Below are 15,097 nucleotides of genomic sequence, written 5' to 3' on the forward strand. Positions count from 1 at the left end.
CAAAGTTTGGCATCAAGACCCAAAGGGGATGAGATCCTAAATTCTAAAGTGAGGCAGAAATTATCTGAGGCCATGAAACAATTGAAAATAAGAAATAAATTGCTCTAGAAATTGAAAGAAAGAAGAAAGACTGATGGTTACGACAGTATCACAGACAAACATACTACCTCTGTTTTCAGCCTATCCTAGAAAAGTTACAAATACGTTCTTTCTTGGATTAAGAGATATAAACTAAATGACAAGGTCCTACTGTACAGCACTGGGAACCATATTCCATATCTTGTGCTAAACTATAATGGAAAAGAATCTGAAAAAGAATATATAATATGTATATATAAAAGCTGGAATCACTTTGCTGTATACCAGAAACTAACATTGTAAATCAACTACACTTCAAAAAAAAATTTTTTTTTAACAGATACAAACTACATATAAAATGGACAGGCAACAAGGACATACTGTACAGCACAGAGAAACAGAGCCATTATTTGGTAATAACTTTAAATGGAGTATAATCTACAAAAATACTGAATCACTGTGTTGTACACCTGAAACTAATATTGTAAACCAACTATACTTCAATTTAAAAATTGTTTATGACAAAAATTTTATTAAGAATTACTTATGACAATAATACAATAGTATCACATTTAAAACTAGCATCACAAACAAAAAACGTACAACAAAGGTGAAACAAGATTTATAAATATAAAATCACAAATATAAGGTATTTAAAAATTAAATGAAATGCAAAATTTCTGAAAAACTTGACTGAAAACAGTGTTCAAGAACACCCCCCCCGGGGTCAGGCCAGCCTAGACTCAGAGTCCAGCTCCTCCCCTCTGCGTCCACTGCGTGACCTGAAGGACGTACCTGGACCAGGGACTCCCCGCAACCCACAGGCCTGGGTAGATAATCGGAGAAGTGGTGTTCTTCCTTCTCAGTTGGGCACTAGCACTGCTACTTTTGTTTTTAAGGTCTGAGCATCTGCTCTGGCAGTCCGCTTACCTGAGAAAATGGATTTGTAGTTTCTGTCCGTTTCGCTCTGCCCCGGGCTTGGCCCCCAGGGGTCTGTGCTGAGACCGTCCCTGGTTGGGGCCACCAAGCCCCTCCCTGGGTTCCTCTCTCCACCAGGCCCGTCTGGGACTCATTTCACAGTTGGAACCTTTCCATTTTCCTTTTACGTCCACCTCCTGAGTGTTCACATTATAACCTCAGGATATGGAATTAACCACAGAAAGACTCATGCAGCTGATCCGATTAAAGGGAGTGTTAGGAAACTTTACTTCCACACGGTTGGTGCCTACTTCTTGCATGAACTACCCAGATCCTCATCCGTAAGTTTAAGTCAACCCAGAAGTAACTGTTTAACCATCTTTAATACAACGTGACCGCGTGACACTGCCTGCTCTGCTGTTACGTGATGACGGGAGGTGCGGGTCAGAAGCGCCCGAGTCTCCCCGGCACGCACTCCCACGGGACACACCGGAGCAGCCGCGCGCTCACGTGTGACACGCGCAGGCACGTGTAGGCCTCTGTCTGCACGGAGGCGGGAAGAAGCTGCCATCTCTCTACTTCACGACGCTTCCACCAGACACTTTACACACGCTGCGTCCAAACCAGCAGCAAATCCTTCTGCCTTCACTTTCAAAGTAAACCCAGGCCCGCGGGGAGTTGGTTAAAGGGTACAGGGTTTCAGTTTTGCAAGAGGAAAAGAGTTTCAGGGGTTGGTTGCACAACAGTGTGGATGAATGAACTCAACACCACCGACTCGCACACTGGGAAATGGTTATAGTGGGAAACTTCGTGTTATGGGTACTTTTCCACACTCTCTGAAAATCTACACCCACAAAATAAATCCAGATGCCGCTGTTTCTCATCCTCTCTGCTGCCCGCTTAGACCTATTACAAAAGCCAAGGAACGGCCTCATCCCTGCCTCCTGCACTGACTCTCCGCACAGCGGCCGGGGGACCGCTCCTCCCGGGGAGGGGGCGCCTCAAAGCCTGTGCTCCCAGAACCCAAGGTACTGAGGACCCCAAACAGCTTTGGCTTATCTATCAGTATTTCCTGTGCTGCAAATTAAAACCAAGAAGAATGTTAGTATTTTTTAATTCACTTTAAAAAACAAACCCCTTGTAAGTTAACATACATATTTTAACGAAAATAAGTACATAAATATATATATTTTATATATTTATTCACTGCCGGCTTTTTTTTTTTTTAAGTCGTGACTGAATTTGTTTCAGTATCGCTTCTGTTTTATGTTTTGGTTTTTTGGCCACGCGGCACGAGGCGTGTGGGATCCTAGTTCCCCTGCCAGGGATTGAACCCACACCTCCTGCATTGGAAGGTGAAGTCAACCACTGCACCACCAGGGAAGTCCCCTATATTTTTAAAAACAGAGGTTACTAAGAAGACTGGCAACGTTTTACATTTTTGCAAATCCTTTCACGGTCCGGCTTAGTAGAAGACAGCTGGGTTCTCACCACCACTCTTGCGGCCAATATGCTGCATGTCACGCAGCTGTGCACTGTGCACTCGTGAGAAAATGAGGAAAAGGCAAGTAATGTCTTAATATTATTAAAATAGCTTTGACCTCTTGAATGCCCTGATAAGGTCCCTCGCTTCAGGCCTCTGTTCAAAGGTTCCCTCCTCCCATTACAACAGTGTCTGCTCTGCCCCCGCTTCCTGCTTCCTTCTTCTTTCCTCTGCTGCTCCTCCCGACCACAGGCACTCAGCCTGGGACCCGGGGCAGGTTACCTGGGCCTCAGTTTCCTCATCCGTAAACTGGGGACAGCAACAGTACTCACCTGGTAGGTTCCTGTGTGATCAAACCAGTCATGTGTAAAATGCTCAGGACGGTGTTGGGCACTCAGTAGAGGCCACAAGGGGTGGTGCTGTAGTTACTTCTCCTGCTGCACACACACTGCTACAAAACCAGAGATTCGGGAGGACGTGACCTTTGTTCTCTGCTAATTCCCAGAACCTCGGGCCACAGGACCATGTCACTCCTCAGGAACTACTTGTGAGTGAGTATATAAGGAACCCCACGCACAGCACAAATAAAATCAGTGCCTCAGTTTATAAATTCCCTCATAGAGAAGGAAGTTTTAGTGCTGAGGATTTAAAAAAAAAAAAGATAAAAAAAAGAAAGAAAGAAAAAAAAAGGTACAATTTGGTGTTTTAGACATTGGAAAGATGTTTTTTATTTTCTGTTTCTGGCAAGTGGATGTTCCAAGCAAAGGAGACAAGAATCTGGAGGCATCGCCCACATCAAAATACCAAGGGGTCTGCCTGGAAAGTAAACAGAACCCAAACCTGGGTTACAAAGGCCAAAAGTCTACGGTGCCTCCTCCTCCCCTCAAGAGACAAGAGATTTAGTGGAAAGAATTCAGCTGGTTGTGGTACAACCTGTGCTTCTCCTTCAGAAATACCGCCCAGGGGACTTCCCTGGTGGCGCAATGGTTAAGAATCCAGCTGCCAATGCAGGGGACACGAGTTCAATCCCTGCTCCAGGAAGATCCCACATGCCGCGGAGCAACTAAGCCCGTGCGCCACAACTATTGAGCCCGTGTGCTGCAACTACTGAAGCCCACGTGTCTAGGGCCCATGCTCCACAACAAGAGAAGCCACTGCAATGAGGAGGCTGCGCACCACAATGAAGAGCAGCCCCAGCTTGTAGCAACTAGAGAAAAGCCCGTGTGCAGCAAAGACCCAACGCAGCCAATAAATAAATAAAATAAATAAATTTATAAAAAAAAACCCCACAGAGGCTACTAGTTCAATTGACTATCGATAATGTATTATTAACAGCAATATTCAGTTCCAATTTGTTTTCACATCTAAGATTTTATTAATAAAATTATAAGCGCAGCAAGCAAAACTGAAGAAGACTATTCCAATATGTGAATCCACAAATCTCCTGGGACTTAAACTAGGTGGGTCTATTTAGCCTAGCAGGAGAGTAAAAATTCTCGGCAAAGCAAACTGCGGGAAACCTGGGATGGATTTCCGCCCCCCACTAACGGAAAGGCCCGCAGCTGAAAATGGCTAACGGTTCAGGGGGAATAATCATTGAACAGCTATAGTCCCAGTTGTTTTCTTTTCCCCCACTATTCTAATTCTGTAACTCAAAATTTCTAACTCGCTCCTTTAGCTGGCAGCAGGATGAAAAGATTTGGCCAGTTCCACTGACTGAGCTTTTAAATATTTAATAAATGATATTTTTAATATTTCATCACATCCAATTGGCATTATAAAATATTTATGGAAACAAGTGACTGATGTTTCTGTAATCATCCAAAAAAAAAATCATAAATAAAGACATGAGACTACTGGCCGTAAGTCTAGGAGCAGGTCACCCATGTTTAGAGTCTTTACCCATTCATTTCATTACATTTTAGATCATAAAAAAGGCAGCTAAATTTTTTTTTAACATACAATAAACTGCATATATTTAGAGTATACAATTTGGTATCCCAATCTCCCAGTTCATTCCCCCTCAACGCTCCCCACTTTCCCCACTTGGTGTTCATGTTTGAAGAGAGCTAAATTTTGACTGGCATAGTGTTAATTGCAACCACAGAACAGCAAGACTAAACCACATGACCATCTCGATAGATGCAGAAAAAGCTTCTGACAAAATTCAACATCCATTTATGATAAAAAAAACTCTCCAGAAAATGGGCATAGGGGGAACCTACCTCAACATAATAAAGGCCATAACAGAGGTCATAAAGCTGTGACAAACCCACAGCTAACACCATACTCAACAGTGAAAAGCTGAAAGCATTCCTCTAGGATCAGGAACAAGACTGATGTCTACTCTCACCACTTTTATTCAACATACTTTGGAAGTCCTAGCCATGGCAATCAGAGAAGAAAAAGAAATAAAAGGGACCCAAAGTGGAAAAGAAGTAAAACTGTCACTGTTTGCAGATGACATAATACTATACACAGAAAACCCTGAAGATGCCACCAGAAAAGTACTAGAGCTCATCAATGAACTTGGTAAAGTTGCCAGATACAAAATTAATACACAGAAATCTGCTGAATGTCTATACACTAACAACGAAAGAACAGAGAGAGAAATTAAGGAGACGATCCCATTTACCATCGCATCAAAAAGAAGAAAATACCTAGGAATGAACCTACCTAAGGAGGCAAAAGACCTGTACTCAGAAAACTAAAAGATACTGATGAAAGAAACAGAAGGTGACACAAACAGATGGAGAGGTACACCGTGTGCTTGGATCAAAAGAATCAATATTGTCAAAATGAGTATACTACCCAAGACAATCTACAGATTCAATGCAATTCCTATCAAATTAGCAAGGTAGCAATCTAACCTATAAATGTAGGCTATATCTGGGGTACACACTTCTCATTTTAGGACATGGCTAGTTTTTGTGGTTGTGGTAGACTTTAATCACTAGGAATTGCCACCAATTTAAAAAACAAAATGAAAAGAACACAATAGTCAGTTTCAGGGTTAACTTGAAATATAAAACTTTCATCTCCCTAGTACATTCCAAATCTCTGGACTAAAGAGAGGACAGCCCCTTACCCAGGACACACAAGTCACAGACTCAGGCTAGTTAGTTCCAAAGCCTGTGTGCAGTGGCCTTGACATTAATCCAGTTTTTCCCTCCTCACTCCAGGACACTAAGCTTGGTTATATTGGGCCAATACTGACCTCATAATAAATAACAGACATCACCAATATATCTTAGACGATGTCACAAGTTTTGTTTGCAGATTCAATGTTTAACCTCAATCTGCAATTAAGGAACACTGCCACTAGGTGGCGACAGGTGCCTCTGAGTCCACACTGCAAATTACCAGGCTTTGATGAAAAATCTAGCTCTTTACTTACCAAAGGAGCAGAATATGATCTGAGTTAGCAGGCCCTTTGTTAAAGATGATATGCATAGAAAAGTGTCTTAAATTATATGAGCAAAAAACCTCCACATGATTTTTTTTCTCAAAAACAATTTAGCCCCCAAATCAAAATATAAAAAGGCATACATTCTCTGGGACTCTCTCCCTACTGTCCCCCTGAAATACTTTTTTTTTCTTTTTTTTTTTTATGGAGGAGAAAGAAAGAAGTGGCTTTATTTCTTTGCCAGGCAAGGGGGGAACACAGTAGGCTAGTGCCTCAGGAACTGTGCCCCAATACTCTTACCTAGATGAGACCATCCCTGATTCTTCAAAGCAGCTTACCGTCAAAGTCAAAGGTCATTTCAGCTTCACATCACCACTGACTTGGAGTTTGTTCCAAGAGATCTTCCCTGAACACCTATGTGCATAATAAACACATGGCAAGGTGCCGGGCTCTCAGGGAATCAAGCCACAATCTCTGGAGAACATGACCATGTCAACAGCCATATTCTAAATGATGAGGCTGCAACTAAGGGGTTATGAGGTGTGCCAGGACCTTCATCAGTCAGCAGGGACCACGGTGACCAAGGAGCCACCGTCCCAAATGTGGCCATGCCCCTTGCCAGAGGGAAAGCAAGAGCTCTGGGGGCTGAACCTTCCGCCCAAAAGGGACACAAGAAGTCACCTGCACTCCTAATTCATGGCCTGAACTAGTCACACAACCTCACCCACATTCCCCTGGGCAGGAAAGTGCCGTTCTACCACGTGTCTGGAAAGACAGCTGGAAATATCTGAGGTCAACTCTAGGGACCTCCAGAAGTACAAGTCTAGACCCCCCCAGGGATATCCCTAAAAGGATAACTGAGGTTTCTCGGGTGTGAGGAAGTATTTTAAACAGAATGAAAATACATAGAGGGGTTCCTCAAAAAACTAAAAATACAGTTGCCATATGATCCAGCAATCCCACTTCTGGGCATATACCCGGGAAAACTATAATTCAAAAAGATACATGTACTTCAACGTTCATAGCAGCACTATTTACAACAGCAAGACATGGAAGCAACCTAAGTGTCCATGGACAAGTGAATGGATATATACACACATATATATGCAACAGAAAATTACTCAGCCATAAAAAAAGAATAAAATAATGCCATTTGCAGCAACATGGATGGACCCAGAGACTATCATACTAAGTGAAATAAGTCAAAGACAAATATGTGCTATCACTTATATGTGGAATCTAAAAAAAATTATATAAATGTACTTATTTAAAAAACAGAAGTAGACTCACAGACAGAAAACAAACTTATGGTTATGAAAGGGGAAAGATGAGAGAGATAAATCAGGAGCTTGGGATTAACAGATACACACTACTATAAATAAATAAACAAGAAAGACCTACTGTACAGCACACGGAACAGTATTCAATATCTTATAATAACTTACAATGGAAAAGAATCTGAAAAAGAACATATACACACACACACATATAACTGAATCACTTTGCTCTACACCTGAAACTAACACAACATTGTAAATGAACTATACTTCTATGAAAAAATAGTTATAAAAATACATATAAGGCAGAAAGGTAGGAAAAGATGTGGCTCATTCTGGGACCAGCAAGACTGTGATGAACGCATGGCTTTAAGCATATAAGGGGGTACAGCTAGAGGGGGCCTTGGCCTGTGATTTTAGGGGAATGTGGGGAGCAACGCTCTTCTGTGCTACGCCAATGGGCTCTCTCAATTCTTTAGACAGCAAGAAGCTATGAAAAGCTATAAACAATGTGGTCTGGTAGGAAAAGCAGGAACTCTGGGATTAAGCAGAACTTAAAGTTAATAAATGAATTCTGTTTCTCACTCGCTCTGTAACTAGGAGCAGCTTATTTAACCATCCGGTGCCTATTTCTGCATTGTAAGTGGGGGATGAGACGGCCTTCCACAACCTTGTCTGGAGGGTTATAAATGAGGTAAGTGAAGGGCCCACCCTATGCCTGACATGGGTGTTCAACAAATACTTGTTGGGAAGTTAATCAGAAGCAATAGCTATGTTTTCGAAATAACTGCGAGGGCAGAAAGACCAGAGCTTGGGAGACTCAGGAGGCGTTTCTACGACAACTTCCCTCTCATCCTCTTCCTGAAAACAACCTACGGTGAAAGGAAATCCCTACAGCCTCAAACCCTGCAGAGGCCTCATTTTATCCTCTTTATCTGGCAAAAGAAAAGAGAGAAGTAGTATTATACAGAGTGACACTGTTAAGTGTAAAACAAAAATCAAACTAAAAAAATCTGGCTTTTTTTTTTTTTTAAACTAAAAAAGGAAACACTTTAATCAACCAAAGTTACACTGCATGACATTTATAAATAGTTCTCCCTTTCAGCTGAGGTTATTCCTGGTAATAGTGTTGGTTAATACAGCATCAGTTTCCTCTGACTTTGTAAAATACAATTCTTAATTACTCTTAATTTTTTCTAAAACTGAACACGTCCCTGGAGAAAACCATAATTCGAAAAGATACACACACACCAATGTTCACTGTAGCACTATTTACAACAGCCAAGACATGGAAGCAACCTAAATGTCCACCGACAGAAGAATGGTAAAGACGTCTCACACACACACACACAATGGAATATCAGCCATAAAAAATGAAATAATGCCACTTACAGCGACGTGGAAGGACCTAGAGATTGTCATACTGAGTGAAGTAAGTCAGAGAAAGACAAATATCATACGATAGCACTTATATGTGGAATCTAAAAAAGGGTACAAATGAAATTATTTACAAAACAGTCACAGATCTAAAAAACAAACGTATGGTTACCAGGGGGGCACGGTGGGGAAGGGAATAAAGTGGGAGATTGGGATGGACATACACACACTACTATATATAAACTAGATAACTAATAAGGACCTACTGGATAGCACAGGGAACTCTACTCAGTACTCTGTAACGACCGATATGGGAAAAGAATCTAAAAGAGTTGACCTGTGTATAACTGATTTACTTTGCTGTACAGCAAAAACTAACACAACAGTGTAAATCAACGATACTCCAATAACATGTTTTAAATCATTTAAACTGACCACGTCCAAAGAATCTCTAGACAAATTCTGTAAGCAGGCTGAAGGGCCTCTTCATCACAATTCCAAATAACTTTAATGCTGAAGTGTCTGAAAACTCCAGACGCATTAGATACCGCACAGATCATTCCTCAACCTCAGCACCGCTGACATTCCGAGCCAGGCCGCTCCTCGCGGTGGCCCAGCCTGTGCACTGCAGGGCGCTCTGCAGCACCCCGGCCTCCACCCGCTGGATGTCAGCAGCACCTCCCCAGCGGTGACGACCCAAACGTCTCCAGACTCTGCCAAGACTGCACTGGGGGCAGACGCCCTCCCCAGCGGCCCTGGAGCCACCGACTCAGATCCACCACCTTAGGGAAAACCAAGGTCGTCCACATTAAAATCATTTGAGGACTCCAAAAGTAAATTTAATTATTTTTTATAATTTGTGTATGTTATAATTTTGTAATCTGTATATCACATCCATGTGAAGTTCATTTTTAAAATAAAACCACATTTCAGTGTAAAATAAATCCTTAAATTAAGCAAACGAACAATCTTGTTGATGGTACAGTGAAGCGAAGCTTGTGTTTCTTCACATTTCACCCACCGTGAACGTGCAGCCCTACGTGTTAAGTGGTGCCACTTTATGAGAGGGGAGGATGGTGACCTGCCCGTGGTACCTGCAGTTCCGTGTGTCGGGGAACAGAATGAGTGTCACCAGGTGAGACCAGAGAGTAGGCCTGGGTGCCCCTCTCCCAAGTTCAAAATGCCGAGGGGGGAGGGGCGGCAATGCAGATGGAAGCCAAGGAGAGACCTGATGGGGTGCCTGAGGGAAGACCACCTGCCTCAGGGTGGAGGTGACAGGAAGGGGCAAATGGATCAGGGAAAACCAGTTAAAGTCGTCAGGACAAGATAAGAAACAGTAAGGGGCTGAAGGGGCTGACTCAGGACGGGTTTGGTGTCTATGCTTCTGTAGCACATGGCGGATGGGACAGCTGTTGGGATGGACTGAGAGTTAAGGAGAGACAACAGGGCTAGGGAGAATCCAGGGAAAGGTGCTTCTTTCTTTCCCCTTCCTTCTATCCATCATCCATCCATTCATCACCCACCCAACCACTGTCCACCCATCCACCATCCATACATCCACCATCCATCCATCTACAGTCCATCCATCCACCGTCCATCCATCCACCATCCATCCATCCACCACCCAACCATCCATCAACCTCCCATCCACCATCCATCCATCGACCATCCATCCATCGACCATCCATCCATCCACCACCCAACCACCCACCAACCACCCATCCACTGTTCATCCATCCACCACCCAACCATCCATCAACCACGCATCCACCACACATCCATCCACAGTCCATCCATCCATCTTTATGGAGCCCCAGGTAGTAGGTAGTCTTCTAAGTGCTGAGGAAATAATAGTGAAGAGAACACTCCCTGCCCCTGTAAAGCTTACATTACGGTTGATTAATTTTAAGTACATTCTGCAAAGGAATTCTTAGGGAGCAAAACTTTTTCTACAATTCCAACTTTTCTAAGCTTAAAGGGGGCCTTCTATTTATTCCTCCAAATTCCAAACAAGTTTTTTTTAATTGCTATAAAATACACAATATAAAATTTACCATCTTAACCTTTTTAAGTGTACTGCTCAACAGCATTAAGTATGTTCATCTCCAGAACTCTTTTCACCCTGCAAAACTGGAACTCTATCCCTGTTAAACAGGGATTCTCCATCCTCCTCATTCCAGCTCTGGGAACTACCAGTCTACTTTCTGTCTCTTATGAACTTGACTACTTTAGGGATCTCACATAATTGGGTATTTGCCCTTTTATGACTGATTTGTTTCAACTAGCACAACGTCCTCAAGGTTCACTGATGTTACAGCATGTCGGAATCCCCTTCCTTTTTAAGGCTGAATAATATTCCATTGTATGTCTATACCACATTTTGTTCATTCACTCCCCCATCAATGGACACTTGGATTGCTGCCATCTTTTGCCTTCTGTGAATACCTGTCATGAACGTGTGTGTACACGTATCTTCTGGAGACCCTGCTTTCAATTCATTTGGCTGCATACCCGGAAGTGGGACTGATGGCTCATACAGTAATTCTATTTTTAATTTTTTGAGGAACTGCCATCCTGCTTTCCATAGTGGCTGCACCATTTTACATTCCCACCAACAGTGCACAGGATTCCAATTTCTCCACATACTCTCAACACTTGCTACCTTCTGGTTTCTGATAGTAGCCATCCTAATCGGTGAGACCAAACAAGTTCTATATCATGCAATTTTACATGTTCATATTATGTAAGATATAAAAGTAGACCGAATAATGAGCCCCATGGAACCATGATTCAACCACTACAATGATCAACACAGGGCCAGTCTTGTCTGATTTATACACTCCCATTCCTATCACCAATTTCAAATATTCTGAAACAAATCCCAGACATGACATAACTTCACCCCTCAATACTTCAATCTCTAAAAGATAACGACTCTCAGAAACTAACCATAATGGCGCTATCACCTAACAACTCACAGTAATTATTTAATATCATCAAATATCCAGTCAGGATTCATAATAATCTGCTTTGGTTCATCAGATAATTTAACTCAATACATCTCTCTGTCTGTGATGTTTCATTGTGAATTCGACTGCTATGAAAGAAAAAAACTTTACAACCACTGATCACCCTTCAACAATAATGCTTTAATGGTTTCCACAACCTCCCAATTTCTGTTTCACCATTAAGTATGTTTATTAAGTAGGTTTTTTTGTAGGTGTTATCAGGTTGAGAGAGTTCCCCTCTATTTCTAACTTGCTGGAGTTTTTATCATGAACGAATGTTGGATTTTGTCAAATGCTGTTTCTACATTAACTTACATGATCATATGACTTTTCTTTAACAGGTTGATATGGTAGATTACTGATTTTTTTAATGTGAAACAGCCTTGTGCACAAAGAATAAATCCCATTTGGTCATGGTGTATAATTTTTTTCGTACTGATATATTGTTGAATTTGATCTGCTGATATATTGAGGAATTTTATTTTGTATTTGTTGATGTCTATTGAGATTGTCATTAAAAATTTATTTCATCAATATATTTCATTTTTGTTTTGACCTGAAAATTCTACTGGCTTTAATATACCTAGTTTTGTAGATTCAACATCAAATACAACACATATTTCCTGAGCACCAACTACATGCGGGGCACTGTATATGCTCAATTTTACTCACCGAGACCAATTTCCTGAAAGATGTAGCTACAAAACAGGGCAGGAGACAGCAACAGTCACAATGCTATTTTTGAGAAATCAGGGTGTGATGATCTCAAATGTGCTTTTAAAAAATTAGGATTTTATTTCAACTGCAGATTATTTTCCCCATTGGAAAGCTGACTATTTTCATTTTAGAAAAATGGGTTGTTTGAAGATGAAAGTCTTTTTATCTTTTTTCACAATTTATTTTGGTTGTGTGTTCATACATTCTTATTAAATATTTCATATACTTTATTGCAACTACTTTGTTATTTCTACATTTTAGATAAATGCTGAAAAGGAAAACTTGACTTCATTGTTCATCAAATTAAATAAATTAAGAAAATAGTGGTTTGTGTAGAAACTGGAGAGAATTGTGTTTCATATTTGGTTGAATAACAACAGTGCTTCTCTTGTGAAATGTAATTAAATGTTTTGCCCTCTGGAAAAAAAAAAAAGAAAAAAAAAATTAGGATTAGGGCTTCCTAGGTGGCGCAGTGGTTGAGAATCCACCTGCCAATGCAGGGGACACGGGTTTGATCCCTGCTCCAGGAAGATCCCACATGCCGTGGAGCAACTAAGCCCGTGCGCCACAACTATTGAGCCCATGTGCTGCAACTACTGAAGCCCATGAGCCTAGAGCCCGTGCTCCTCAACAAGAGAAGCCACGGCAATGAGGAGCACGCGCACAGCAAAAATAGACCCAACATAGCCAATAAAATAAATAAATAAATTTATTTTTTAAAAAATTAGGATTAAAAAAAAGCCAAGTGGGGGACTTCCCTGGCAGTCCAGTGGTTAAGAGTTCACCTTCCAATGCAGGGTGTGCAGGTTCGGTCCGTGCTCAGGGAGCTAGGATCCCACATGCCTTGCCGCCAAAAAACCAAAACATAAAACAGAAGCAATATTATAACAAATTCAATAAAGACTTTAAAAATTGTCCACATTAAAAAAAAAATCTTAAAAAAAAAAAGTCAAGTGGAATTACATTTCTGATCATTATACCTGGCTTAAACACAGCATCCCCACCCACCTGAGAGACAAATGCCTGAAGGTCTGTTAGTGAAGAGGCAGGTCCTCCTAGAACAACATTCAGGACCTTTTCAGACCACAGACTCTTTTGAGAGCCTAATGAAAGCCACAACTCCCTCCCAAGGTAAAAATGTGAAAACACACACGGCACGTGGCAAGAGGTTTCAGGGGCTCCATGTGCTGACCCCAGGTCAGGTAAGAATCACTACTCCCAAACGCAGTGAAATCTCTATTTGCGGACCCTCAGAAACCTGGCACCTTCACCTAGCACCTTGATGTAACTGGAAATCAAACTATAAAACTACATTTATGCTTGTGGTTCTCAAATTGTACTTGAATTGCACGGTCTTCGGCAGCAATAGCTTAACAGTTCATGGAGACCTCCCCACATGACCCCAGGAGAGAGCCAGGGAAGAAATACAAATTAGGAGAGATGTTGCCGCATCTTTAAAGAATGTAAAGGCCAGTGACACACAGAGGCTGAAAGTAACAAGAAGTTAATTTGAAGCTGAAATGATAAGAGTATGCTTTGAACAATGGTGAGAAGCCCAAGTGATAAAGACAGAAGCCTTATGCTTTTATTGGGAATAATAATAATAAAAAAAAAAAACTTCCAAGAGGGCTGCTTCCATCTTGTCCCCCTAATTAATTTCACAGAAGGTCATCTTTGTTACACTAGTCAGGAGGTGACATAATTAAACATTCTTACTTCACTGTTAGGAGAAAGATGAAAAGGAAACTGGGTGGGTGGATGGGCAGATGCATGGATAGGCATAGAAGAAGGATGTCCCTCTTTAAGCAAGTTCCAGGTCTGCTCTACAGACGGGTCTGTGAAGACCTGCGTGCACCCTCCCCAGCGCAGCATAACTGAACCGAAGCCGTTGGGGGAGTTCTTTAGCATGTTTTACATATTGTTATCAGGAAAATGTAGATATTTTAAAGCTGCCTCCAACAAATATTTTTTTTAACATTTAAAGAGGCTACCTAGGGACTTCCCTGGTGGCACAGTGGTTGAGAATTTGCCTCCCAATGCATGGGACACGGGTTCGAGCCCTGGTCCAGGAAGATCCCACATGCCGTGGAGCAGCTAAGCCCACAAGCCACAACTACTGAAGCCCACGCGCACCACAGTGAAGAGTAGCCCCCGCCTGCCATAACTAAAGAAAGCCCACGCACAGCAACAAAGACCCAATGAAGCCAAAAAAAAAAAAAAAAAGTAATAAAATGTTTTAAATATAATAATAATAAAAAATAAAGAGGCTACCTAGGGACTTCCCTGGCAGTCCAGCGGTTAAGACTCTGGGCTTCCAAAGCAGGGGGTGTGGGTTTGACTCCTGGTCAGGGAACTAAGATCCCACAAGCTGCAGGGTGCAGCCAAAGAAAGAAAGAAAGAACAAAGAGGCTGCCTACCCCTCAGCTGCCCACGCCTCACTGTTCCAGCACTCTGATTTTCATAGTAAGTCGTATTTAATGCTCCAAAGTAACAGTATTGACTCACAGATTTTTCTCGTAAGCAAATGAAAACTCTTCCCTAACAAGAGGTGAAATCAATTACTTTTCCAATCAAATTCTGTTTTACTCAACACTGAGATTTACCCCGTCACATGAACAGGCCAGGTACCAACCTAAAATACAACCTGCAGGTCCAACCGTAAGGCCTGGCTCCATCGTCAGTCTCCCAAGCTTCACGGACACCTAGCCCATGTGCTGAGAGCCTCTCCTGAATGTCACAAATGTGATGTGGCAGCCACACCAGTGTAGGAGTCTTGCATCCAGCTGCAACACAACTTCCCATGGCAAAAGTTCTCACCCGACACCTCCAGAAG

General features: G+C 41.9%; 1 protein-coding gene across 6 annotated transcripts in view; it reads right to left on the reverse strand.

Annotated features, from left to right (window-relative positions):
* The window catches only part of CLSTN1 (calsyntenin 1), a 79,177-nt gene that overhangs the window by 38,165 nt on the left and 25,915 nt on the right, over nucleotides 1-15,097 (reverse strand). For 2 of the 6 annotated variants that reach the window (XM_057695755.1, XM_057695747.1), the window contains exon 1: nucleotides 1,009-1,166. The exons of the other annotated variants lie outside the window; for them this stretch is intronic. In XM_057695755.1, the coding sequence (XP_057551738.1) occupies nucleotides 1,009-1,151 (143 nt within the window). In that variant the 5' untranslated portion in view covers nucleotides 1,152-1,166. Of the gene's footprint in view, nucleotides 1-1,008; nucleotides 1,167-15,097 lie in introns of those variants that run through there. 6 annotated transcript variants of the gene reach the window in all.

The sequence above is a fragment of the Hippopotamus amphibius genome, chromosome 1, assembly GCF_030028045.1.
Source record: "Hippopotamus amphibius kiboko isolate mHipAmp2 chromosome 1, mHipAmp2.hap2, whole genome shotgun sequence".
NCBI classification, from domain to species: Eukaryota; Metazoa; Chordata; class Mammalia; order Artiodactyla; family Hippopotamidae; genus Hippopotamus; species Hippopotamus amphibius.